We start from the raw sequence: 27,339 nt of genomic DNA on the forward strand, positions 1-27,339 counted from the left end.
GGGGTTTATCTGTTTCTGCAGTATAATATTGGGGAGCACAGCGGCACAATATTGGGGGTGGCAGTATGATTTTTCCAGAAAATGGGAGGATGATGGAAAAGTAGTAAACTAAGATTTTTTTTGTCAAAGTGCTGAGACGAGAAATGGCTGAAAAATGGGGGTCTGAAAGGAGAAGATGAGGAAAGAGAACATCTACATCAAAGAGACGTCACTGGATGTAAGAGGTATAAGGCGCTGTATTACCCAGTATGTAGGGGTGGATGGATGGGTTAGTAGTTCAGTACTATCTGCACATTGTAAAAAATTTATATAGTAATCTGCAAAATACTATATATTTGTGTCAGAAGTTGTGCTTTTTTTATTTTTAGAATAATGATACAGCCATTTTATTTGATACTTTCTTTTTTTCCCTCTATATTAAGGGACACTATATTCACCAGAACCACAACAGCTTCACGTAGTAGTTATGGTGTCTATAGCATGTCTCTGCAAGCTGTTTAATGTAAACACTTTACTGCCAAGGAACACCTCTAGTGGCCACTCATCATTATTAAAGTTTACTACTCTACGAGGTGCGTGGATTTTTTTTTTGTGTGTGTTGTGGTGGAGGGCGTGATAGCATGCTGGAGTGTGGGAAGGCGGGATGCAGGGGGCCCAATTAAAATCTTGCCCAGGGTCCAATCAATATTAAAGACGACCCTGTCTATGAGTGTCTGCTTGGTCTCTCCAGACTGTGTTTGGATCTGTTCAGGTTCTGTCTGTGTCTGAATTCTAACCTACTTTCATCTGCCTCTACCTGTGTCTATTGCATGAATTAGTATGTACTCTGTTTGCCTGACCTTGTCTGGTTCAGTCTGTGTGTGTTCGCCTTGGATTCATGTACTCTGCCAGCCTTTTCTCTACCTCGTTCTGTCTCTGTGCTTTGCCTGTGCCTCCGGTGCTACACACTGGAGTTTCTGAACCATGTGTGTCAGATGCCAACTACACTGCGACTATTCCAAGAGGAAGCGACCTGGTGGCTCCACTGCAGTATAGGCCAGATCCCTGTTTGGTGGTTAAAGGGTGAAAATCAGGGGGCCACCGGGATAACAACCTCAGGACTAGCCCAAAGTCAAACCGGTAAATTGGCACTGTGGTTCCACAACCATTGTCAGTAACAAATAGAAAACAGGCTGGCCCTGTTTATGCTTGACACTATGCACAAATGTGTTTCATATAAAAGTATTGTCAATGTTTGTGAAAGAAATAAATATGCATGGGAAGCCATTGTCACATCATTGACAGATGATGTTGGAGAAAAAAGAATTGTTCATGTTGAATTTCAGTGAGCGATCCTTTTGTTCTTCTTTTGATAAGCTGCCCCCAGGGGTGTCTGACAGTGTCCTTTTCATCTAATCCCAATAAAAACATACATAAGCTTGGCTGAACAAAGCATGTGGATATGTAGTGGAGAACGGAGACATTACTTGTTTTGCTGAGAGCCAGTGGAGGTACGGTATATGGCCACTTTAAGTCCTATTCACAGATTGTATGCTTTCCCAATGAGGTTTTGCTCTTGATGTGGGTTTTTCTCCCATCAACGGTAAGAAATTATGACGTTGAAAACATTTGTATCTAATGATAGTATGTTACTTGATAGTATATTATCTACAGTGTAGCTGTATGTTACTATGCTTTTGATCTTAAAGAGAACCTGTCAGAAGGAAAGTGGTGCCCTACAATTTGGCAAACTGACACATTAAAACAGCATATGTCATCAGTATATTGACAATATATAAATGACAGCTTTGATTCTTCTAATAATAGGGACTAGAGTTTGACATTCCTCACAATCCTGCAGGTTACATTTTCATTCTTTTTATGAAATGAGATCTGACACCAAAGACATTTCTATGGAGGCTTGCAAGATTGTTGGGGAAAACAAGGATCCAACAAGATTTTTGATCTAAGAAGAATGTGTAACTTAATGGTGGAATTGGAAAGGTGGTCTTAAATTATTGTTGCACCAATATTTAATATGCCTCCAGGAGTCTCTCTACTAGTATTTAGGTACATCTGTGATAGTGCAATTTGTCAGTTGTAGTTTAAAAGTTAGTCAGTCACATGTCTAATGGCAGCTAACATCTCCATGCAATAACCTGTCTGAAACCAATTACTGTGTGTATAAGCATGCGGAAGAAGAACTAACTAGTAGTGTTGGGCGAGCATGCTCATCGAACACCATTTTGACTCTAGCATCGTGATGTTCGGAACATCGCGATGTTTGGCCGAACACCGCGTGTGCTTGAGCTCGATGCTCAAGACTCCTCCCCGTACGTTTTTGGCTGCTACGCAACCAATAAACATGTGGGGTAGTACTGGCCCTGACTGTAATGCCGTAGCCATGTTGGTTACTGGCATTACAGTGATTGGCTGGACGAAACGCGTCATCGGGTGCTATATAGCACCGATGACACGTGGTTTGGCTCAGTCTTAGTCTGGGAGAGCTGCAGCAGAAGTTACAGGAATTGTTTAATGTTGAAAGGTGTTAGAGACCCAAAAGTCATTTTAAGGACTATTGTTTTATCTGGCTGCAATATATATTATTGTAGCAAAGAAATGTATTTGCTAAGCATCTCACTTGCAAAATAAGTGTAGCATTAGCACTATAATGTTTTCTATGATTGTGACAGTGTACTTTATATGTGTTTTCAGAGTGCTGCTGCATTACCCTTTTTTTCTTGGGTTTTCTAGCCATGGCAGCGTGCACCTGTGGAATGGGGTGTGCTGACTGACCCACCTTTTCTTTGCAGTTTTTACTGGAGGTGTGGCTGACTCCATTCAGTAGTGCACCCCTGACTAGCCTGTCTGCCCTTTAGGCTGACTTTAATTAGAGTAAGTATAAAGCTGTAGTCTGCTCTCATTGTATCTATTTGTAGCCATATGGCACCAGGAGAGGTATGGAGTTGGCTCAGCATGCATGTTGGTACCTGCATCCCTGGATTTAATAGAGGCCGTTATGGCACCAAAAATGGTAATAACCAGAGTGGACCCAGCATGCATGTGGAACCTACAGTCCCTGAATTTTATAGTGGCCACCATGTCACATAACAGGTAGAATTTAGTGTTAGGTTCCCGTCTAATAGAGATCGCCTTGACGTGTGGCAGACGGGCCCAAATAAATTTGTACAAAATGTATTTGCTAAGCATCTCAATTGCAAAATAAGCGTAGCATAAGCACTAGAATGTTTTCTATGATTATGACATTGTTGTACTTTATATGTGTTTTCAGAGTGCTGCTGCATTACCCTTTTTTTCCTGCATTCAGTCTAATTTTTTTGCCGCTGGTTACAGCGACATTACCTGTGCTACATCTCCTGTATAACGTTTGAGCATCCTAAATATCTGTGACGTTCAGTGTAATTTTTTTCTTAGCCGCTGTTGACAGCGACATTACCTGCGCTAAATCTCCTGTATAACGTTTGCACATCCTAAATATCTGTGACATTCAGTCTAAAGTTTTTTCTGCTGGTGACAGCGACATTACCTGCGCTACATCTTCTATATAACATTTGCGGATCCTAAATATCTGTGACATTCAGTCAAATTTTTTCATCGCTTGTGACAGCGACATTACCTGCACTACATCTTCTGTATATGGTTTGTGCATTCTAAATATCTGTGATGTTCAGTCTAATTTATATGCGCACACACTTACAAAACCTGCGGTACTGTACGCGTGACATACTTGCAAGCATATATAGTCAGGTCCATAAATATTGGGACATCAACACAATTCTAACATTTTTGGCTCTATGCACCACCACAATGGATTTGTTAAGGGACCAAAAAAATAGGACAGAATAATAATCATAAATCAAATTTTCACTTGGTTGCAAATCCTTTGCAGTCCATTAGAGCCTGAAGTCTGGAACGCATAGACATCACCAGATGCTGGGTTTCATCCCTGGTGATGCTCTGCCAGGCCTCTACTGCAACTGTCTTCAGTCCTTGCTTGTTCTTGGGGCATTTTCCCTTCAGTTTTGTCTTCAGCAAGTGAGATGCATGCTCAATCGGATTCAGGTCAGATGATTGACTTGTCCACTGCTTAACATTCCACTTTTTTCCCCTAAAAAATATTTGATTGCTTTTGCAGTATGCTTTGGGTCATTGTCCATCTGCACTGTGAAGCGCCGTCCAATGAGTTTTGAAGCATTTGGCTGAATATGAGCAGATAATATTGCCCGAAACACTTCAGAATTCATCCTGCTGCTTTTTTCAGCAGTCACATCATCCATAAATACTAGAGAACCAGTGCCATTGGCAGCCATACATGCCCACGCCATGACACTACCACCACCATGCTTCACTGATGAGGTGGTATGCTTAGGATCATGAGCAGTTCCTTTCCTTCTCCAAACTCATCTCTTCCCATCACTCTGGTACAAGTTGATCTTGGTCTCATCTGTCCATAGGATGTTGTTCCAGAATTGTGAAGGCTTTTTTAGATGTCATTTGGAAAACTCTAATCTGGCCTTCCTGTTTTTGAGGCTCACCAATGGAACCCTCTTTATTCACTCTGGTGAAGTCTTCTCTTGATTGTTGACTTTGACACACAAACGGTACACCTACCTCCTGGAGAGTGTTCTTGAGCTGGCCAACTGTTGTGAAGGGTGTTTTCTTCACCAGGGAAAGAATTCTTTGGTCATCCACCACAGTGGTTTTCTGTGGTCTTCCGGGTCTTTTGGTGTTGCTGACCTCACCAATCCGTCTGTTCCTACTTTTTAAGAATGTTCCAAACAGTTGTTTTGGCCACACCTAATGTTTTTGCTATCTCTCTGATGGGTTTGTTTTGTTTTTCAGCCTAATGATTGCTTGCTTCACTGATAGTGACAGTTGAGTACCACAGATTCCAAAAGCAAATAGCACACTTGAAATTAACTCTGGACCTTTTATCTGCTCATTGTATTTGAGATAATGAGGGAATAACACACACCTGGCCATGGAACAGCTAAGAAGCCAATTGTCCCATTACTTTTGGCCCCTTAACAAGTGGGAGGCAAATATGGAAACTGTTGTAATTCCTACATCGTTCGCCTGATTTGGATGCAAAAACACTCAAAATAAAGCTGACAGTCTGCAGTTAAAGCACATCTTGTTTGTTTAATTTCAAATCCATTGTGGTGGTGTATAGAGCCAAAAATGTTAGAATTGTGTCGATGTCCCAATATTTATGGACCTGGCTGTATATGCCATTTAATATGTTCAAGGCGAGCAGTAAGCGACGAGGAAGTGGCCATGCTGCTGATGGTGCATGCAGAGGCCGTGGCCCTGGGCGCGGTGAAACTGTGCCTGCTGCCAGAGCACAAGAAACACACTCATTCACAATACCTACCTTCATGTCACAGTTTGCAGGGTGGCACGGAACATCACTCGCGAAGTCACACCAGGGTGACCAGGTGGTCAGTTGGATTGCAGCATATAATGCTTCCAGTCGGTTAAGCACCATCCTGTCTTCCACAAAGTCGAGTCTCAGTAGCCAAGAGTCTGGTCAACAGAATCCTCACCCTGATCCTCCTTCCTCCCACCATTGAGAGTCTTGGTAAACAAGTGATCCCACACTCGGATATTCCGAGGAGCTCTTTTCAGCACCATTCCTTGATTTGGGCCTCTCGCCAAGCCTGCTTGAAGAGGGACATGAGGAGATCTTGTGCACAGATTCCCAAACTATTGAGCATCCACAGAAGAAGATAACGGTAAGGAATGGCAAATAGTGTTTCACAAGGTGAATGATGATGAGGAAACAGTTGCCAATAAGTCAACGGCAATTAGTGTCTCAAGAGGTTGATGATGAGGATGAGACACAGTTGTCAATAAGTGAGGTTCTTGTTAGGTCAACAAGTCAGGAGGATGACCAAAGTGAGGAAGTGGAAGAGGAGGTGGTGGACAATGAAATAACTGACCCAACCTGGGAAGGTGGAAAGCCAAGTGAGGACAGCAGTACAGGGCGGAGGGATCCGCAGCACCACAACAGGCTGGAAGAGGCAGTGGGGTGGCAAAAGGGAGAAGGTGGACCACACCAAACCGGCCCGTAACTGTTCCCTGGAGCACCCCCTTGTGGCAATCTCCCTTGCCAAGGGGTAGGTGTTCCGCAGTCTGGGGCTTCTTTAAGGAAAGTGCGGATGATAAAAGAATTGGCATTTGCAATCTGTGCCGTACCAAAATGAGCAGGGGCGTGAACACTAGCAACCTCACCACCACCAGCGTGATCTGCCACATGGCATCAAAGCACCTTAATAGGTGGCCCGAACCCCTGGGTCCACAATCAATGTCTGTGGGTTAGACCACTGCCTCCTCTTCCCCTGTGTTACGTGCTAGCCAATCCCCTGTCCAAGACTCCCTTCACCTGGACCTTCACAAGCACCATCAGCTAGCACATCCACTTCTGTGTCCCAGCGCAGCATACAAATGTCCATACCCCAGGCTTTTGAAAGAAAGCGCAAATACCCAGCCAATTGCTGGCTCTGGAAATGTTGCCATTTAGGCTTGTGGACACTGAGGCTTTCTGCAGCCTGATGGAGGCTGCCGTCCCTCATTACTCAGTCCCCACCCTCCACTATTTTTCGCGGTGTGCCGTCCCCACCTTACACCACACCAGCATGTGTCCCATAACATCACCCGTACCCTGACCAGCGCAGTTATTGGGAAAGTCCACTTAACAACTGACACATGGACAAGTGCTTTTGGCCAGGGATGCTACATTTCCGTGACGGCACACTGGGAGATAGTTGTGGAAGTCAGGAGCTAGTCATTCCCTGGGATGGCACAGGTGCTACCGAGGCCAAGGATTGCGGGCCCTACTACCATTAGGAGTTCTGCCACCACCTACATTAGTGGCTGCAACCCCCCCTGCTCCTCCTCCACCTCCTCCTCCACTTCCACCTATGAATTATCATCTTGCAGCACCAGTCAGCCATCAGCCAGTAGCTGGAAGCAGTGTAGCACTGCAGTGGGGAAGCGGCAACAGGCCATGCTGAAACTAATTTGCTTAGGTGACAAACAGCACACAGCTGCAGAGCTATTACAGGGTATAAGGGACCAGACTGAGCTGTGGCTCTCGCCACTCAACCTACAACCAGGCATGGTTGTGTCTAATAATGGCCGTAACTTGGAGCTCAGTGAACTCACACACATACCATGCCTAGCCCACGTGTTCAACTTAGTGGTTCAGCGGTTTCTCCAAACCTACCCCAATTTGCCTGATCTACTGGTGAAGGTACGCCCAGTGTGTGACCATTTCCGAAAGTCATCTACAGCTGCCGCCAGTCTGGCAATGCTGCAGCAGCGCTTGCAATTGCCCGCTCACCGACGTGAGCATGCGCTGGAACTCCACGTTCCACATGTTGGCCAGGCTTTGTGAACAGCAGAGGGCAGTAGTGGAATATCAGCTGTAACATGGTCGTCGCCTTTCCAGTCAGCTTCCGCTATTCATAAGCGAGGAGTTGGCATGGATGTCTGACCTCTGTGAGGTTTTATGCAACTTTGAGGAATGAACACAGATGGTGAGCGATGATGCCGCTATTATCAGCGTAACCATCCCACTTCTGTGTCTACTGAAACGCTCGCTGCTCACAATAAAGGCGGACGCTTTGCATGTGGAAGAGGTGTAAATGGGGGAAGACAGTACACAAGGTGATAGCTAGACCACCCTCTGTTCGTCTTCTCAGCGTAAATTGGATGATGATGATGAGGAGGAGGAGGAGACGGTTGTCTCTGCTACAGAGGGTAGTACCCATAGCAGGTTTATTGCATCTGTTCAGCGTGGATGGGCCGAAGAGAATGAGGACATTGAGAGTCATCCACCTGATGAGGACAGAGAAGTCCTGTCTGTTGGGACTCTGGCACCTATGGGTGACTTTATGTTATGCTGCCTTTCCCGTGACCCTCGCGTTATAAGCATTTTGGCCAACACCAATTACTGGTTATTCACCCTTCTTGACCCCTGCTACAAAGAGAACTTTTCATCTTTCATTCCTCTAGTGGAGAGGACTAGCAAAATGGTGAAATACCAGAAGGTCCTCGTGGAAAAATTGTTCCCAAAATTTCCAGCTGAAAACGAGGGCGTCAGAGTACATAGTTCCTTGGGCAACCAAGGAGGGGACACAAGGGGAACACACAGCAGTTCCAACAGAGGCAGGGCAACACTCTCCAAGGCCTGGGACAGTTTCATGACACCCCGCCAGCACTCTAACCCTGATGCGCGGCCTAGTGTCATAAGGAGGGAAAAGTTTTGGAAGTTGGTGAAGGAGTATGTAGCAGACCGTGTCAGTGTCCTCAGTGATCCCTCTGTGCCTTACAACTTTTGGGTGTCCAAGCTGGACATGTGGCACAAACTTGCGCTCTATGCCTTGGAGGTGCTGGCCTGCCCTGCCGCCAGCGTTTTGTCAGAGTGGGTATTTAGTGCTGCTGGGGGCATAATAACTGATAAGCGCATCCGCCTCTCAACTGAAAATGCTGACAGGTTGACTCTTATCAAAATGAACAAGGCCTGGATTGCCCTGACTTCTCTTCTCCACCAGAGGAAAGCGGCTGAACATAAAGGCACTTTAAATGTGGCTTTTATGGTGTATTGAATACACTGTATTCCCATGCACCCCTTCCACCACAAAAAAGGGTATATGGTTCAATCTTCCTTTTCTCATCCTCCTCCTCCTCCATCATATCAACATGCTTATTAGGCTGCCCTCGCTCCTAATGTTTTAGAGGGTCAGATCAGCAGCAGGCCCTTGCTACTAATGTTTAGATGGTCAGATCAGCAGCAGGCCCTCGCCCATAATGTTTTAGAGGGTCAGCTTAGCAGCAGACCCTCACCCCTAATGTTTTAGAGGGTCAGATCAGCAGCAGGCCCTCGCCCCTAATGTTTTAGAGGGTCACCAGCTGGCCATCAATCATAATTTTTCAAGGGTGTATGATGCTCTCCTTTATGTGTAATAAAGGGTGTATTGGAGTGCTGGTTACTTGTCATTTTTGGCAGCCCTTTCACTTAGTGTATGAGTGTAGGAGTCCCACTACCTGAACAATTGTACCACAATGCGAATGAGGCCCTCCTTTATGTGATATACAGGTTGTATTGAAGGGCGTTTTCCTTGTAATTTTTGGCAGCACTTGCACTTTATATACAAGTAAATATATAGGAAAGAATGTTTCCTAACAATTTTTCCTCTAAAATCAATTTTATCTGTGGTTTTGTGTGTATTATTGTCAGTCTGTAAAAGTGGTGTACTACTCGGACAACATCGTTCCCAGCAGCGACCTGGGAGTCCAAGATGCATCCAGACATCCTCCCCATTTCAGTGGTGTTTCCATCAATTTCTGACCTTTTCCTGTGAACCAGACACACTCCCCTCTTCAGAGCAGGGGGTGCCCGGTTTAATGCTCCGGTTCTCCCATTGACTTCCATTGTGCTTGGGTGCTCTTTAGAGCACCCGAGGATCCTAAAGTGTTCTACTCGAGCACCCAAGCACTTTGGTGCTCGATCAACACTACTGACTAGCTAACTAACTAGTAGGAGATGTAACTGGGCCTTGAGGGGAATGGAACCAACGGGTGTCTTGCACTACTCTCAAATTAATCTGCATCCTCATGTTTTTTTAATTCAGTTGAAAAGTATGGCAGAGCAGAAAACCATTTGATCCCTGTCCCATCATTTACTCTAGTAAGTCGCAGGCTGCTACAGGCCTGTGCCTACTAGAGGACTCTAAAGACATCAGTGTCCTGCTGCCGAAGGCACGATGCAGTGAAGTCAGCAATGCAAAATGAACAGCAAGTGGCAAGGAGATCTATCTGTTTGTCATGGGAATGAGGAGAGAGGTGAATTTAAGTCTGTTAATTTTTTTAAATTCTCACAAAGGGGGATCATATTACAATGTGGGGCACAAAGGGGGCTTTATTGCAATGTGGAGGCACAAACATAGAATATAGTAACAGAGAAACCACCTAGTCTATCTAGTCTGCCTGGGTACATTATTCTATTATGGGCACAAAAGTGAACATTATATTGTGGGGACACAAAGAAGGGCATTATTCTATTGTATGGGTGCAAAGAAGGTGCAAAGAAGGACATTGTTCTGTTGTGCAGGCACCAATGGTGTCATTATTCTATTGCAGAGCACAAAGGGGGCCTTATTCTATTGTAGGGGCAACAATGGGGGCATTTTTATATTGTGGGGGTGCAAAGGGAACATTTTTATATTGTAGGGGTGCATTATTATATTTTGGAGGTGCAAAGAGGGGCATTAGAGGAACTATGATTGTGTGGGACAAAAAAAGAGAGGAATATTTACTCTCTGGGGCATTATTACCACCTAGGAAACTTCAACTGGGGGCAGGTCCAAAATTTGCTCTGGGGTCCATAGTACTCTAGTTATGCTGCTGCAACAAACAGAACAATTCTATATTTATGGTCACATTGAATGCTTTTGTACTGCACACTAACTGACTTTATATTTAAAGATTTTACATAACTACTGATAATACGGTTGAATATTTAAAACCCAGCAGATTTTGGATGTGTCATTTTTATTAATGAACATTTTTACCTCTTTTGTGTGTAAACACCATGAGTTTCTTGGTGGGAACTTGGGTAAATCCCAGCACTACTAGTGTACATGTCTCCTAGACCTTTCTATTCCAAGTGAAGTAATTAGCTCAGCTGGATCCCTTTGTGGGAATTGCTCTTCTTTCTATCAGTTCTAATGTTCTGTGAATTAGTCTGGTTTGTGTTAGAACACTGAATATCACTTATTCGCTTTGATGCCTTTAGGACGCTATAACTGCTAAATTACTTGGCGACTTTAAATAATATAAGACGCCTTCTATAATTACAGTATACATCCAGAGAGCATGTGAAAGCCCTCTTATATCTCTTGGAATATGGAATTGTCCTTCCTTGTTTAAATGATGTATATGAATGATGCATTTTAATGAATATGCATTAAGAATATTGCCTGAAAAGCATTGAGCCTGGAAGCATACTTAGAAATGGATTTCTCAAAAGTAACCTAGTTGAATGCTTAGGGGCATGGTTATAACCTTGTATTAAGATAAGTTGAATAAACCACAATAATAGCAATCAGAATCAGAAGTAGTAGGGTCATGAGCTAATGTCTACTGTCTTTCTTAACAGTAAAAATAAAAATAAAAAACCAGGTAATTGTGAATAGTAGTAATGTATTTGCAGTGAATCGTTGGTTTTATAGTGGCTCTTACTAATCTTCTCAATTACATCTTTTATCAACAGTATGTAGCTAGGTGGCTACAAAAACTTGAAAAAACAAAACATTTTTAAGCGACCATGGAGCCTGTTTGTTAGATAAATGTTTCTCTATGATTAATTTTATCAAAGAGGTTGTACAGCATATAACAAGTTATTGGGAAAGGCTGGTCACTCGTCACTTTCATGTTTATTATGTCCTTTCTGGTCTCTGATTTCTGGTCCTGTCTCAACATGCAAGAAATGCCTAGACACCGGGTCACTGTTGTAGCCAGCGATTAACAAAGAAGGAATCTCTGGGTACTTTCCATGTGTCGAGATGGGACCAGGAAGAAGAGTGTCAGCATCGTTTTTATATCCTACTCTGAGACCTTACCCATTCATTTTAAGTCTGGTTGCTGGAGTAGGGATACCAATCTATATTTTGGGCTGTCAAGTCTTTAGGTGTCACTTTTGTTTTAACCCCTTAATACATAGTGCCAAACATATGGAGTGCTGCAGTGATGGTTGATGAAGTTCTTCCATCTGTAGCCAAAATCTTTGGATCTCAGCCAGAGTGACCATTGGGTTCTTGTTTACCTCTCTTACTAAGGCCCTTTTCCCTGATTTGATGGGGTTTCCAGCTCTAGGAACTGGTTGTTCTAAACTTCTTCCATTTAAGAATTATGGAGGCCACTGTTCTCTTGGTAACTTTCAGTACAGCAGAAATTCTTTAGTACCATTCTCTGTGCCTCAACAAAATCATGTCTCTGATTTCTACAGGCAGTTATTTCCTCCTCATGGCTTGGGTTCTTTGCTCTGATATCCCTTGCCAGCTGTGAGACCTTATATAGACTGGGGTGTGTCTTTCCCAATCCTATCCAATCAACTGAATTCTCCACAAGTGGACTCCAATCAAGGTGTAGATTCATCTCAAAAATTATTAAGAGAAATGGGAGGCCCCAGAGCTAAATTTCAATTGTCATAGCAAAGGGTCTGAATATTCAGAAAGAGGGGGGGAGGGGGGGGCACTCTTATTTTTTATTTTAGCACAAGGCCACAACATAAAGAAGTGTGAAAAAAGTGAAAGGGTCTGAAGATTTTCCAAATGCATTGTAATGCTTTTCAACCTGAGGATTATAATAAGTGTAACAACAGTAACAACAAGTTTCCCCCTATACCCTTGATTACTGATAACTGTTACATATATGGGGTTTGACTGATGGGATCCCCACAATTATGACAGTGGGAGTCCTGAGTCATGAAAGTCGGGGTCCGGGGTTTCCCATTTGAATGTAGCAGTGGTCAAGCATGCTCACTTTAGCTCCATTCAAAGTCTATGTAACTATGAAGCTATCAGAGTACAATGTTCAACTCTCTTTGACATATGCTTAGAGTCTGAATGAAGTGGCAGTACTAACACTACATTCATACAGGGGATATGGGATTCTTGTTCTTGTAATCAGTTGGGGTTCCAGTGGACATACAATGGGTTTGTTTATTTGACAATATATAAATGTATATAAGGCCTTTGGCAAGACTTTTTGTATGCCTCTGTTATATCTCCCTACGGATTAGCCTCTAGTGACCCCAGTGTGAATACAAAAATTTTTCTTCATGTTACCATCTCCCTTATAAATCACAGAGAATGTGTGTCCATGTTACATTTGGAGGGGAAAAGGGGTGTTTTTTTTATTTTTATATTTTTTTTATTTACTAAAAATGTGAGAAGATGAACAGTTACACATCTTCTCATCCCTCATCCGCACTTAATCAGATTATTTGTCGACTCCATGATGCAAATATTTAGTGCTAGGTGGATTGACATAATTCTAAAGTGCTTGCTAACATTTAAAAAACATACAAAGCATCTCCTTTCAGAAACTATATGGATTTGAAAGTGCAATATGTTTTTTTGTAATACCGTAATTAATCATTTGGGTTTAATGAGTGTTTGGCATTATAGAAAAAATGCCATTGGGGGATAAAAACCCTAAAAAAAAATAGGGCTCTTTAACTTTTAGCAACATAAAAATAACATGGCACAATCTAAAATGCCACAAAACTTGACCTGTATCAATTAAACCTTTGATGGGTTTGTAAAACTAGTTTTCAGATTACCTATCTGGTTAGGCGTCTTTTACATTTCCGTTTTTCACTGGCGTGTTGTTCACGGACAGCACATACAGCCATTTATTTTAATGTGTCTGTGCACACATCAGTATTTTTTTTTTATAGACCATGGTTCAGTGAAAAAAATCAGAGAGACATGCACTACTATGGCCCGTAATGTGGACCAAACGCGCCCATTATAATCAATGGCTCCGTGAAAAAACATGGCATCCATGTGCGTTGATGTTTTGTCTGTTTTTCACTGACCACTAATAGAAGATGCTCTAAAAATTAACTTTCAGCTGAGCAGTGTATGTTGAATATGCATGACACACAGAGGGAAAAAAACGGACACACAGACCAAACATGGACATCTTCACTGATACACATACAGATTTTTTCACAGACGTCAAACGGACATGGAAATGTGAATGAGGTCTTATTTGCCTAGAATCTCCCTATAATCAGGAATAAAGAATTTATTTCTCCTAAAGTGGTGCCGTGAGGAGGCTGAGTGAGGAGTCCAAACAGTTGGACACCCTATAATTGATTAGTCATCAGGGAACTTTCTAACATTGTCCAAAGCAGACAACTCTTTTACGACCTCTCTAGATTTGTAGGAATAACATTTTACTGTATTCCTCATTCTCATAGATGATTTCACAGATTTCTTTCTACATTCTCCTAAATATAAAATTGACACATTCCTGCTCTTTCTCAGTCTTGCAAGTTTGAATTAGTTAACATTTTCATATCTCGCTCTCCTGTCATTAAGGGAAAAAAAAAACAATAACCTTACGATGAACTTATCTTTAAAAAAAAAAAAGAAAAGCCTGAAGAACTGAGCTAGAAGTTTAGGCGTGCTCAAGTGATTAAAGCTTCAGGGTTGTAAGAATAGAATTAATTTGCTTTAAAGTCTTCAGCGGCAAAGCGGATGAAAATCAATAAATCATTTAGTAACTTAGCATATTTCCAGACAGTTTTCTGCAAAGACTCTCAGAACAGATGTTAGCTTGTGATGCCTTGCAGAGAGATCACCAGCATCATTTAATGCTATCCTTGCTGCAGGTAAATGAGAATATAAACTGAAAAAAGGCTTCAAATTCTCTACACTACTGAGCATCAGACATCTTCAGAACTGAATCACCCACTTCGAGAGGAGTTATGTATTCAGCTCCAGAGTGTCCTACCTAGAGAATTTACTGTCAAACTTAAGAAAGGTATTTATTCAGGCTTTCTTTCTTTCACACACTTGCTGTAGACCTTTTGGTCAATGTGGGTTATAAAGCTTTAGAAGTGACAGATAAGAGAGACATCTCAACTAAAATAGTGCTGGCACAAACATGTTGGAAAATGAGTTGGTTACTGTTCTTTAAAATGCTAGCACGATGCTTGAAGGTTTTCTGGCAAATATAAAAAATGGCATATTAATTTTGCATTTTTTGTGCAATATGGAAGGAAATGGATCTCAAAGGGATCATGACAAATTGTTTCTAATTCAGGAAGCCTCTAAAGATCCATTTAGTCAAAAATCTTCTTTATTTTCTTAGCAGCATTAAAATTTTAACATGTACAATAAATATGCACGTACTTCACAAATTCCTATATACAGAAAGGTAAAGACCAAACATTAAAAACAATCTCAACAGTCCTATCTACTCCACTGTCATTCCTTCATATGGCAGTTAAGACTTGTGGTCTGAGGAGAACGGCTTGTGAAAAATTATCTGGAAAAGATATCCTTTAAAGGGATAGTCTGGTTTAGAAAACCCATTCTCATTTAGCCTAGTAGGACATTCAACGCTAGGAACCATCAATCAGTCAGAATGGAGAGTGGCTACAAACAAAGTTTCTACAAAGTGACTACAAAGTCTTTATTCGCATACATCCATTGTGTCCGGCCTATTGTCTTATGCCTCAGCTGAACATAATTGATTACAGACCTATCTGGCACATTAAAAGCTCGTTTGGGGTATGAAACTGACTGGACCTATTAAGACACTGAATCAAAAAATAATGCCAGGGGGATTGCCAGACATATGTGAATGCACCAAAGTGTATTTCATTTCTCTCTCGCTTTCTCTCTTCCTCTGGAGGATCCAGTATTTCCATTCATTAAATAGGCATAACATTGATTTCAGTGGACACCATGTAATATGTAATTTTCCTCATTATGGAATTGCAGGGGACGTGAATATTTGCATTTAGACCATGCAAACAGCTTTTTTTTTTTTTTTTTGAGGGGGGGCTAGTATTTCTATAAAAAATTGATTGTACAAAGCATACCACCTCTTTGGGTACACCTTCTGACATCTATAGAAGTAATGGTGCCATGTTAGATTAATCAGCATTTGTGAGGTACAGGGATGTAACAAATAACCATTCCATGTTTTGCTATGGGGCCCAACTCCAACACAACAACTTTCAGCGAGTTCAAAAAAGTTTGATTGGTTTCCCAAATGCACAGGGCTAATGCACATAGTGATGTCACAGTATATGGGTAATGATATAATGATAGTAGGATAATGTACAAAAAGGTGTAATTATAATAGGATAATGCATACAGTGAAGTAATAAGTGGGAAAATGCCCAGGGTGATGCCACAGCAAAGTCATAGTGCAGGGATAATGGGCACCCTGCACACAGGTTAACCATGCGAATGGGGAAACATCACCACTACTGCACTTTTGAGTTGAGATGCCCCCCACCCCCCTTAGTTGTTGGGCCCCATAGCAGCTACTCTGGTAGTTATGCCCATGGTCAGGTAAAATATTAATGTTCATGACAGCTTTACACTATACATACCAGTGCCAAGTATTCTTTCAATTTTTATGCAGGAATTATCTAATTCTTTTGCAAACAAATGGACAGCTTGCATGGGATCTTCACATGTGTCTGGATCAATATACGTCCTCCTTGTAGGGATTTTGACTGAAAGAGAAATATAGGAATGTTGTCAGATACACAAATGAATTTTTACAATGTAAAATGTCAAATTTCTTCATTATCGTTGTAAGACCTATCACAGTAAGAACTAACATCCTTATTCCCTTTAAATTGATTAAGATAGAAGAGCTACATGCATTTTTTGTGTTATTAGGTCCAAAATTAAGTGCTGATTAATTTCTTAATACAGATGTGCCCACGCTTACCTGTTCTTGAATATAGTTAAAAGAGTTATCCAGTAATTAATATTGATTAAATATCCTCCAGGTAGGTCATCAATATCAGATTGGTGGGGACCCCTCACGCTCTGTGAATGCTGCAACCTCTTCTAGGCCATGTGATGTCACTGTACATTGGTCACATGACCTAGTTCCAGATCAACCCCATTGAAGTGAATGGGACTGAGCTGAAATACCAAGCACAGACACTATACTATGTATGTACAGTACAGACCAAAAGTTTGGACACACCTTCTCATTCAAAGAGTTTTCTTTATTTTCATGACTATGAAAATTGTAGATTCACACTGAAGGCATCAAAACTATGAATTAACACATGTGGAATTATATACATAACAAACAAGTGTGAAACAACTGAAAATATGTCATATTCTAGGTTCTTCAAAGTAGCTACCTTTTGCTTTGATTACTGCTTTGCACACTCTTGGTATTCTCTTCATGAGCTTCAAGAGGTAGTCCCCTGAAATGGTTTTCACTTCACAGGTGTGCCCTGTCAGGTTTAATAAGTGGGATTTCTTGCCTTATAAATGGGGTTGGGACCATCAGTTGCGTTGAGGAGAAGTCAGGTGGATACACAGCTGATAGTCCTACTGAATAGACTGTTAGAATTTGTATTATGGCAAGAAAAAAGCAGCTAAGTAAAGAAAAACGAGTGGCCATCATTACTTTAAGAAATGAAGGTCAGTCAGTCAGCCAAAAAATTGGGAAAACTTTGAAAGTAAGGGCTATTTGACCATGACGGAGAGTGATGGGGTGCTGCGCCAGATGACCTGGCCTCCATAGTCACCGGACCTGAACCCAATCGAGATGGTTTGGGGTGAGCTGGACCGCAGAGTGAAGGCATAAGGGCCAACAAGTGCTAAGCATCTCTGGGAACTCCTTCAAGACTGTTGGAAGACCATTTCAGGGGACTACCTCTTGAAGCTCATCAAGAGAATGCCAAGAGTGTGCAAAGCAGTAATCAAAGCCAAAGGTGGCTACTTTGAAGAACCTAGAATATGACATATTTTCAGTTGTTTCACACTTGTTTGTTATGTATATAATTCCACATGTGTTAATTCATAGTTTTGATGCCTTCATAGTCATGAAAATAAAGAAAACTCTTTGAATGAGAAGGTGTGTCCAAACTTTTGGTCTGTACTGTATACCAGATCTCCAATCAGGAGTACTATGTCTCTTTGGGGAGAGTGCCTTAATTGGCGTGAGGAGGCTTATAGGCCATACATGCTCCTCTGGAATTATGGGAAGAAAGGGATGAAAATTAGCTCTTAGTAAGCTCTGCATGGCATATATGCTTGATCACACCAATTCAGGCACTCTCCACAAGGAGAGATAGTACCCACCAAATTCTGACTTAGGCCTCTTTCCCAGTTAAACCAGTACTCTCTGCTCTGCACTGATGAGGGGCAATCACCCCGAAACAGTTTTCTGCAGATGAAGTGCTGGCTTATTTATTATCCAAGTCATGTCTCAAGGCCTATTTAAAGGGTCAAACATTGACTTATAGGATAGCTGCCTTACATCTGGTGGCATAAGAGGCAGAGCTTGTTAAGAGCTCGTTTGCATCCCTTTCCTCCCAGAGACATCTGAAGACACAGTATTTCAAAGTCATGTCTTTTAAAATAAAAAGCTAGTCATCTCACATGACACATCCCAGGATGTTTAGCCAAAAACAAAGGTAAGGAAGGGCATATCTGTATATCTTTATATCTTTTGGAACTAGACAAACCATGAGGTAAGCATGAAGCCACTACCAGGGTTAGCTAAGAAGATTATTGGCTAATATTTTACACTGAACTCAATAATCAAACACTTTAAGCAGTAAGCTACTAAGTTCTCCCTAGTGGTGGAGAGTTGTGTCATGTTATGAAAATGAATTAGCAGAGGATGTTGGACCTAAAGGGAACCTGTCACTATGACAATAAAGTGTAATCTTCAGGCTGCATGTTATAGAGCAGGAGGCGCTAAGCAGATTGTTGTATCACTTTATAGGAAAATATTCAGTATAAGGCTACATGCACACTACCGTATGTGTTTTGCGGTCCGCCTAAAATGGACAAGAATAGGACATGCTCAATGCGGCGCTACGGAACGGACATACTGATGCGGACAGCACATGGTGTGCCATCCGCATTTTTTTTTGCGGACCCATTGAAATGAGTGGGTCTGCATCCTATCCGCAAAAAAAAAACGGAATGGACACAGAAACAAAATACGTTTGTGTGCATGTAGCCTAACTTGTATTTAATTAATTTAAATTCCTGCTCATTCTGAGTTCTGAAGTCAAGGATATCCTATCAGTGATTGACAGCTATCTGTGTATATACACAGTCATAGAGGGAAGGCTGTCAATCATTGACTTCAAAACTCAGAATGAGCAGGAATTTAAATGAATGAAATAGTTATACTTAATCTTTTCCTACAAAATCTGCTGATCTCCTCCTGCTTTATAACATGCTGCCTGCTGTTCAGACACCATGTTCAACATGACAGGTTCCCTTTACAGCCTACATGGCACTAATCGTGGACAATCACTTTGAACAGCACGCAAGAGAAAATATCATTGTTAACTACTCATAGACCACACAATAAGTACATGCATATATTTTTAGGTTGTGTTTGCATACTTTAAATTAGTACATTAGGAACCATGTCACTGAAATGTTTAAAGACTGTGGGCATATGTGGATTGATTTTCTTTATTACATTGCATCTATTATGTGATAACTAACACTTTTCTAGTGGTGTTTATTAAACATTCGCACTGTTTTGTTTCTGCAGCTTGCTTGTATTACAATACATGGCAAGCTGCTCAATGCAATTCACAATAAATTTTATCAGATGGGTTCTGAATGGCTCGTCTGTAGCTCCTCTCCTGAACGCTTATATAAGCTGAACCGATTGATCGGAACGTGTTCAAGACAGAAGAGAGAGGAGATGGAGAAAATCCATTAAATAACCCATCTGACAAAATTAACTGCAAGCAGCTTGCTAAATATTGTAATACATGTTATCTGCAGATATGATTTTTTTTTTATAAAAGACAATTACAAAAATGATTATCACATTATACTGTACATGCAATAAAAAATTGATACAAAAGTGTGCATAGCCGTTAAGCCATAATCCCAGCATGTTCACTTCCATAATAATTTCTATTACACAATATACTATTCAGTATAAAAAGAAAATAGACAAATATATATAGCTAATTGTTTTCTATTCATAAGCAAATTAGTGCTGGAAAATGCATGCGTCTAACATGTCAGAATAGTAAATACAGCCTTGTAACAATTACCTACAACTGGTTACATGCTGCTGCATTATGTAGGAGAATATAGACATATGCTATTATTAACTACTAGCAAACCACAGCCTGCTAAAACAGCTAGTAAAAAATGGTAGCAAAGTAATATGAAATCTAAAGCAGTAGCTGCCTAGTTTCCATACACAATTTATCCTGTGTGATAGCAAAAATATCACCCTGATTATAGTTTGCTCTGCATGACCAGCTCCAAACATTCAGGTGAAACTCATTTTAGATCAGCTCATCCATCCGAAACCTACAATTAAGTGAAACAAATGCATGTCCCCTGTCTATCAGCCAGCTATAGACATACACTAACCGCTCATGATTAGCAGAGTTATGACGAGGAGTGAATGCTAATTTTGTGTACAGTGCTTTCTACATCAGTTGGTGAATCTAAGCTCAAAGGGGAAAAAATTCAGGTATCCAGATTTTTATTAAGCAGGGAAGAATGTAGCTCCCTTAATAACATTTTTGAATATGGAAGAATGGCTCACAATTAAAATCTTTCATGTGTCATATTTTTTATTCAAATTTTACTCTTGATCAATCACTCACAAAATTCCCAAAGTACCTTCTGTACAAACTTAGCTTCCAAGAAGCGTTCATCAAAAAAATATGGTTATGCTTCAGGTAATATGACAGATGGATACACAGAATGACCAGTTCTAAGAACGTTGTTACTCCTTGATAGACATACATACAGTGAGGAACAGAAGTATTTGAACACCCTGCAATTTTGCAAGTTCTCCCACTTAGAAATCATGGAGGGGTCTGAAATTCACATTGTAGGTGCATTCCCATAATTAAAAAAAAGAATTCAGGAAATCACATTGTATGATTTTTAAGGAATTTATTTGTCTTGCACTGCTGAACATAAGTACACTGCTCAAAAAAATAAAGGGAACACTTAAACAACACAATGTAACTCCAAGTCAATCACACTTCTGTGAAATCAAACTGTCCACTTAGGAAGCAACACTGAGTGACAATCAATTTCACATGCTGTTGTGCAAATGGAATATACAACAGGTGGAAATTATAGGCAATTAGCAAGACACCCCCAATAAAGGAGTGGTTCTGCAGGTGGTGACCACAGACCACTTATGCTTCCTGGCTGATGTTTTGGTCACTTTTGAATGCTGGCGGTGCTTTCACTCTAGTGGTAGCATGAGACGGAGTCTACAACCCTCACAAGTGGCTCAGGTAGTGCAGCTTATCCAGGATGGCACATCAATGTGAGCTGTGGCAAGAAGGTTTTCTGTGTCTGTCAGCGTAGTGTCCAGAGCATGGAGGCGCTACCAGGAGACAGGCAAGTACATCAGGAGAAGTGGAGGAGGCCGTAGGAGGGCAACAACCCAGCAGCAGGACCGCTACCTCCGCCTTTGTGCAAGGAGGAACATGAGGAGCACTTCCAGAGCCCTGCAAAATGACCTCCAGCAGGCCACAAATGTGCATGTGTCTGCTCAAACGGTCAGAAACAGACTCCATGAGGGTGATATGAGGGCCCGACATCCACAGGTGGGGGTTGTGCTTACAGCCCAACACCGTGCAGGACGTTTGGCATTTGCCAGAGAACACCAAGATTGGCAAATTCGCCACTGGCGCCCTGTGCTCTTCACAGATGAAAGCAGGTTCACACTGAGCACAAGGCATTTCTTTGGAGGGCCGCACAGCCCTCCATGAGCTCGCCAGAGGTAGCCTGACTGCCATTAGGTACCGAGATGAGATCCTCAGACCCCTTGTGAGACCATATGCTGGTGCGGTTGGCCCTGGGTTCCTCCTAATGCAAGACAATGCTAGACCTCATGTGGCTGGAGTGTGTCAGCAGTTCCTGCAAGACGATGGCATTGATGCTATGGACTGGCCTGCCCGTTCCCCAGACCTGAATCCAATTGAGCACATCTGGGACATCATGTCTCGCTCTATCCACCAACGTCACTTTGCACCACAGACTGTCCAGGAGTTGGCAGATGCTTTAGTCCAGGTCTGGGAGGAGATCCCTCAGGATACCGTCCGCCACCTCATCAGGAGCATGGACAGGCGTTGTAGGGAGGTCATACAGGCACGTGGAGGCGACACACACTACTGAGCCTCATTTTGACTTGTTTTAAGGACATTACATCAAAGTTGGATCAGCCTGTAGTGTGTTTTTCCACTTTAATTTTGAGTGTGACTCCAAATCCAGACCTCCATGGGTTGAAAAATTTGATTTCCATTTTTTTTTATTTTTGTGTGATTTTGTTGTCAGCACATTCAACTATGTAAAGAACAAAGTATTTCAGAAGAATATTTAATTAACTCAGATCTAGGATGTGTTATTTTTGTGTTTCCTTTATTTTTTTGAGCAGTGTATTTGAACACTTGAGAAACAGCAAGAATTCTGGCTCTCAAAGACCTGTTACTGTGTCTTTAAAAAGCCCACCTCTACTCCACTCACTAATCTAACTTAGTAGCACCTGTCTGAGCTTTTTAAAGACATCTGTCCACCCCACAGTCAGTCAGGCGGCAAATACTACCATGGGCAAGACCAAAGAGCTGTCAAAAGACACCAGAGACAAAATTGTGGACCTCCACAAGGCTGGAAAGGGCAATTGCCAAGCAGCTTGGTGAAAATAGATCAACTGTTGGAGCCATTGTTAGAAAATGGAAGAGGTTAAAGACGACTGTCAGTCTCCCTCGGACTGGGGTTCCATGCAAGATCTCACCTCGTGGGGTATCACTAATGATAAGAAAGGTAAGGAATCAGCCCAGAACTACAAGGGAGGAGCTGGTCAATGACATGAAGAGAGCTGGGACCACAGTTTCAAAGGTCACTGTCGATAGAACACTACTCCTTCATGGTTTCAAATCATGCATTGCAAGGAAGGTTCCCCTGCTCAAGTCATCAACATATCCAGGCCCGTCTGAAGTTTGCCAATGACCATCTGGATGATCCAGAGGAGGCATGGGAGAAAGTCATGTGGTCAAACGAGACCAAAGTAGAACTTTTTGGTCTAAACTTTACTTGTTCTGCTTGGAGGAAAAAGAAGGATGAGTTGCATCCCAAGAACACCATCCCTACTGTAAAGCATGGGGGTGGTAACATCATGCTTTGGGGGTGCTTTTCTGCGAAGGGGACAGTATGACTGCACTGTATTAAGGAGAGGATGAATGGGGCCATTTATTGTGAGATTTTGAGCAGGAACCTCCTTACCTCAGTTAGAGCATTGAAGATGGGTCGTGGCTGGGTCTTCCAACATGACAACAACCCGAAGTATACAGCCGGGATAACCAAGGAGTGGCTCAGTAAGAAGGATATCAAGGATCTTTGTTTTACTTGTTATTTCAGTCATTTGCATTGTAGTGTATGCCTATCAGCAACATCTATTGGTAATAAGGAAGGCAAAGCTCCTATACTGGTACCACCACATAGAAACATAGAAACATAGAATGTGTCGGCAGATAAGAACCATTTGGCCCATCTAGTCTGCCCAATATACTGAATACTATGGATAGCCCCCGGCCCTATCTTATATGAAGGATGGCCTTATGCCTATCCCATGCATGCTTAAACCCCTTCACTGTATTTGCAGCTACCACTTCTGCAGGAAGGCTATTCCATGCATCCACTACTCTCTCAGTAAAGTAATACTTCCTTATATTACTTTTAAACCTTTGCCCCTCTAATTTAAAACTGTGTCCTCTTGTGGTAGTTTTTCTTCTTTTAAATATGCTCTCTTCCTTTACCGAGTTGATTCCCTTTATGTATTTAAAAGTTTCTATCATATCCCCTCTGTCTCTTCTTTCTTCCAAGCTATACATATTAAGGTCCTTTAACCTTTCCTGGTAAGTTTTATCCTGCAATCCATGTACTAGTTTAGTAGCTCTTCTCTGAACTCTCTCTAGAGTATCTATATCCTTCTGGAGATATGGCCTCCAGTACTGCGCACAATACTCCAAGTGAGGTCTCACCAGTGTTCTGTACAGCGGCATAAGCACTTCACTCTTTCTACTGCTTATACCTCTCCCTATACATCCAAGCATTCTGCTGGCATTTCGTGCTGCTCTATTACATTGTCTTCCCACCTTTAAGTCTTCTGAAATAATTACTCCTAAATCCCTTTCCTCAGATACTGAGGTCAGGACTGTGTCAAATATTCTATTCTGCCCTTGGGTTTTTACGCCCCAGGTGCATTATCTTGCACTTATCCACATTAAATTTCAGTTTCCAGAGTTCTGACCATTCTTCTAGTTTTCCTAAATCCTTTTCCATTTGGCGTTTCCCTCCAGGAACATCAACCCTGTTACATATCTTTGTGTCATCAGCAAAAAGACAAACCTTACCAGCGAGGCCTTTTGCAATATCACTTATGAAGATATTAAACAAAATCGGTCCCAGTACAGATCCCTGTGGAACCCCACTGGTAACATGACCTTGTTTTGAATGTTCTCCATTGACTACAACCCTCTGTTGTCTGTCACTCAGCCACTGCCTAATCCACTCAACAATATGGGAGTCCATGCTCAATGACTGCAGTATATTGATAAGTCTTCTATGTGGGACAGTGTCAAAAGCCTTACTAAAATCTAGATATGCGATGTCTACTGCACCTCCACCGTCTATTATTTTATTCACCCAGTCAAAAAAATCTATAAGATTTGTTTGACATGATCTCCCTGAAGTAAACCCATGTTGTTTTTCATCTTGCAATCCATGGGATTTTAGATGTTCCACAATCCTATCCTTTAATAGGGTTTCCATTAATTTGCCTACTATTGATGTCAGACTCACTGGTCTATAGTTGCTCGATTCCTCCCTACTACCTTTCTTGTGAATGGGCACGACATTTGCCAATTTCCAATCTTCCGGGACGACTCCTGTTACTAATGATTGGTTAAATAAATCTGTTAACGGTTTTGCCAGCTCACCACTAAGCTCTTTTAATAATTTTGGGTGTATCTCATCAGGCCCCTGTGACTTATCTGTCTTCACCTTAGACAGCAAACTTAGAACATCTTCCTCTGTAAAGATACATGCATCAAACGATTTAATAGTCATTCTTTCTAGTGGAGGTCCTTCTCCTTTTTCTTTTGTAAAAACTGAACAGAAGTATTCATTAAGGCAGTCGGCTAGCCCTTTATTCTCTTCTACATACATTCCGTCCTTTGTTTTTAATTTAGTTATTCCTTGTTTTAATTTCCTTTTTTCATTTATATATCTGAAGAATGTCTTATCCCCTTTTTTCATAGACTGAGCTAGTTTTTCTTCTGCCTGCGCTTTAGAAGTTCTTATAACTTGCTTGGCCTCTCTCTGCCTAATCTTGTAGATTTCCTTATCTTCATTGCTCTGTTTTTTTTTATAATTACAAAATGCTAGCTTTATATTTTTAATGATTTGGGCCACTTCTGCTGAGTACCACATTGGTCTCCTCCTTTTTTTGCTTTTACTGACAAGTCTAATGCAATTTTCTGTTGCCTTCAATAATGCACCTTTTAAGTAGTCCCATTTCTCCTGGACTCCATGTAATCTGTTCCAGTCTGATAAGGACTCATTTATGACTAATTTCATTTTTGAAAAGTCTGTTTTTCTAAAATCTAAAACTTTTGTTTTTGTGTGGTGGGACTCTTTCACAGTTCTTATATTAAACCACACTGACTGGTGATCACTAGATCCCAAGGTTTCGCCTACAATGACATCATATACCGAATCCCCGTTTGTGAATACCAAATCCAAAATGGCCTCCCTCCGGGTTGGCTCCTCAACCACTTGTTGTAGAGATAACCCCAGTAGGGAATTTAGAATATCTGTACTCCTGGTAGAACTTGCTATTTTGGTTTTCCAGTTTATATCAGGAAGATTGAAATCTCCCATAATGATAACTTCTCCTTTCATTGTCATTTTAGCTATTTCTTCAACTAGTAGATCATCTAGTTCTTTAACTTGACCAGGTGGTCTATATATCACACCTACACGAGTTACTGCATGGCTAGCAAACTGCAACGTAACCCAAACTGACTCTATGTTGGCCTCACCAACTTGTATTAGGTTAGATTTAATGCTATCTTTCACATACAGGGCCACTCCTCCTCCTTTCTTGCCTTCTCTGTCTCTTCTGTATAAAGAGTACCCTGGTATGGTTATGTCCCAGTCATTTCTTTCATTAAACCATGTCTCCGTAACAGCCACTAAATCTACATTCTCAGATGCCATTATTGACCCAAGTTCATTGATTTTTTTACCTAAACTGTGAGCATTTGTAGACAGGACTCTGAGCTTATCATTTCTTAACCTCTGTGCTTCTGACCTGTTCTGGCATTGTTTCGGGGGGCAATTGGACTCTTTTATTTTCACTCTTTTGCCCCCCCTTCCTAGTTTAAATACTCTTTCGCAAATTCTTGGAGTTGTTCACTAAGTACATTTGTTCCTTTGAGAGAAAGATGCAAACCATCTTTTTTGTACAGTTCCTTTCTATTCCAAGTAGAGCTATCATGAGAAACAAAGCCAAATCCTTGCTCTTGACACCATTTACCAAGCCATATGTTGAACTCCTTTATGCGCCTCTGCCTATTATTCTGAACATTATGCACAGGCAGAACTTCAGAAAATGAAATGGTGGATGCAAAATCCTGTACGTCATTACCAAGTGTGATAAAAGATTTTTTCACCTCTGACACTTCATTGCAAGCCAGGTCATTTGTCCACCAAGCCAGGTCATTTGTCCACCATGACATATTATTATGGCAGGGTTCATTAACAGACTCTCTCCCATGATATTATAGTTAGTGAAGAGAGGCGGGGGCTATATTCGAATTTGCAATATTTCACAAATATTTGGGCGAATATTTGTAATATATTCGCGAATTCGAGAATATTTTCTTGATCGCTAAAAATTGGCAATGTAATATTCCCGTAATGCGCGCGAAATACAGGCGTGGGTCACTTTTGCTACATTTTCCAAGCTGCTTGAAGTTTCCTGAGACTGGAGAAAATGGTTGACATGGCAGAACATTAAAAATTGATTTATATGCAGTTAGAGTGCTTCAATATATTTGCGATTGTGCAAATTGTCACTAACGATGCAAATATTTTGGTGCAATACGAGAAACTTCACATTTTAGCAGGTCTGCATATACACTGCTCAAAAAAATAAAGGGAACACAAAAATAACACATCCTAGATCTGAATTAATTAAATATTCTTCTGAAATACTTTGTTCTTTACATAGTTGAATGTGCTGACAACAAAATCACACAAAAATTTCAAAATGGAAATCAAATTTTTCAACCCATGGAGGTCTGGATTTGGAGTCACACTCAAAATTAAAGTGGAAAAACACACTACAGGCTGATCCAACTTTGATGTAATGTCCTTAAAACAAGTCAAAATGAGGCTCAGTAGTGTGTGTGGCCTCCATGTGCCTGTATGACCTCCCTACAACGCCTGTGCATGCTCCTGATGAGGTGGCGGACGGTCTCCTGAGGGATCTCCTCCCAGACCTGGACTAAAGCATCTGCCAACTCCT

At 41.4% G+C, this 27,339-nt stretch overlaps 1 protein-coding gene across 1 annotated transcript in view; it reads right to left on the reverse strand.

The window, feature by feature from the left end:
- The window catches only part of EPHA10 (EPH receptor A10), a 762,516-nt gene that overhangs the window by 145,435 nt on the left and 589,742 nt on the right, over positions 1-27,339 (reverse strand). Inside the window, exon 9 of the mRNA XM_040424435.1 lies at positions 16,148-16,273. Within this exon, the coding sequence (XP_040280369.1) occupies positions 16,148-16,273 (126 nt within the window). The remainder of the gene's footprint in view (positions 1-16,147; positions 16,274-27,339) is intronic.

Source organism: Bufo bufo, chromosome 3, assembly GCF_905171765.1.
Source record: "Bufo bufo chromosome 3, aBufBuf1.1, whole genome shotgun sequence".
NCBI classification, from domain to species: domain Eukaryota; kingdom Metazoa; phylum Chordata; class Amphibia; order Anura; family Bufonidae; genus Bufo; species Bufo bufo.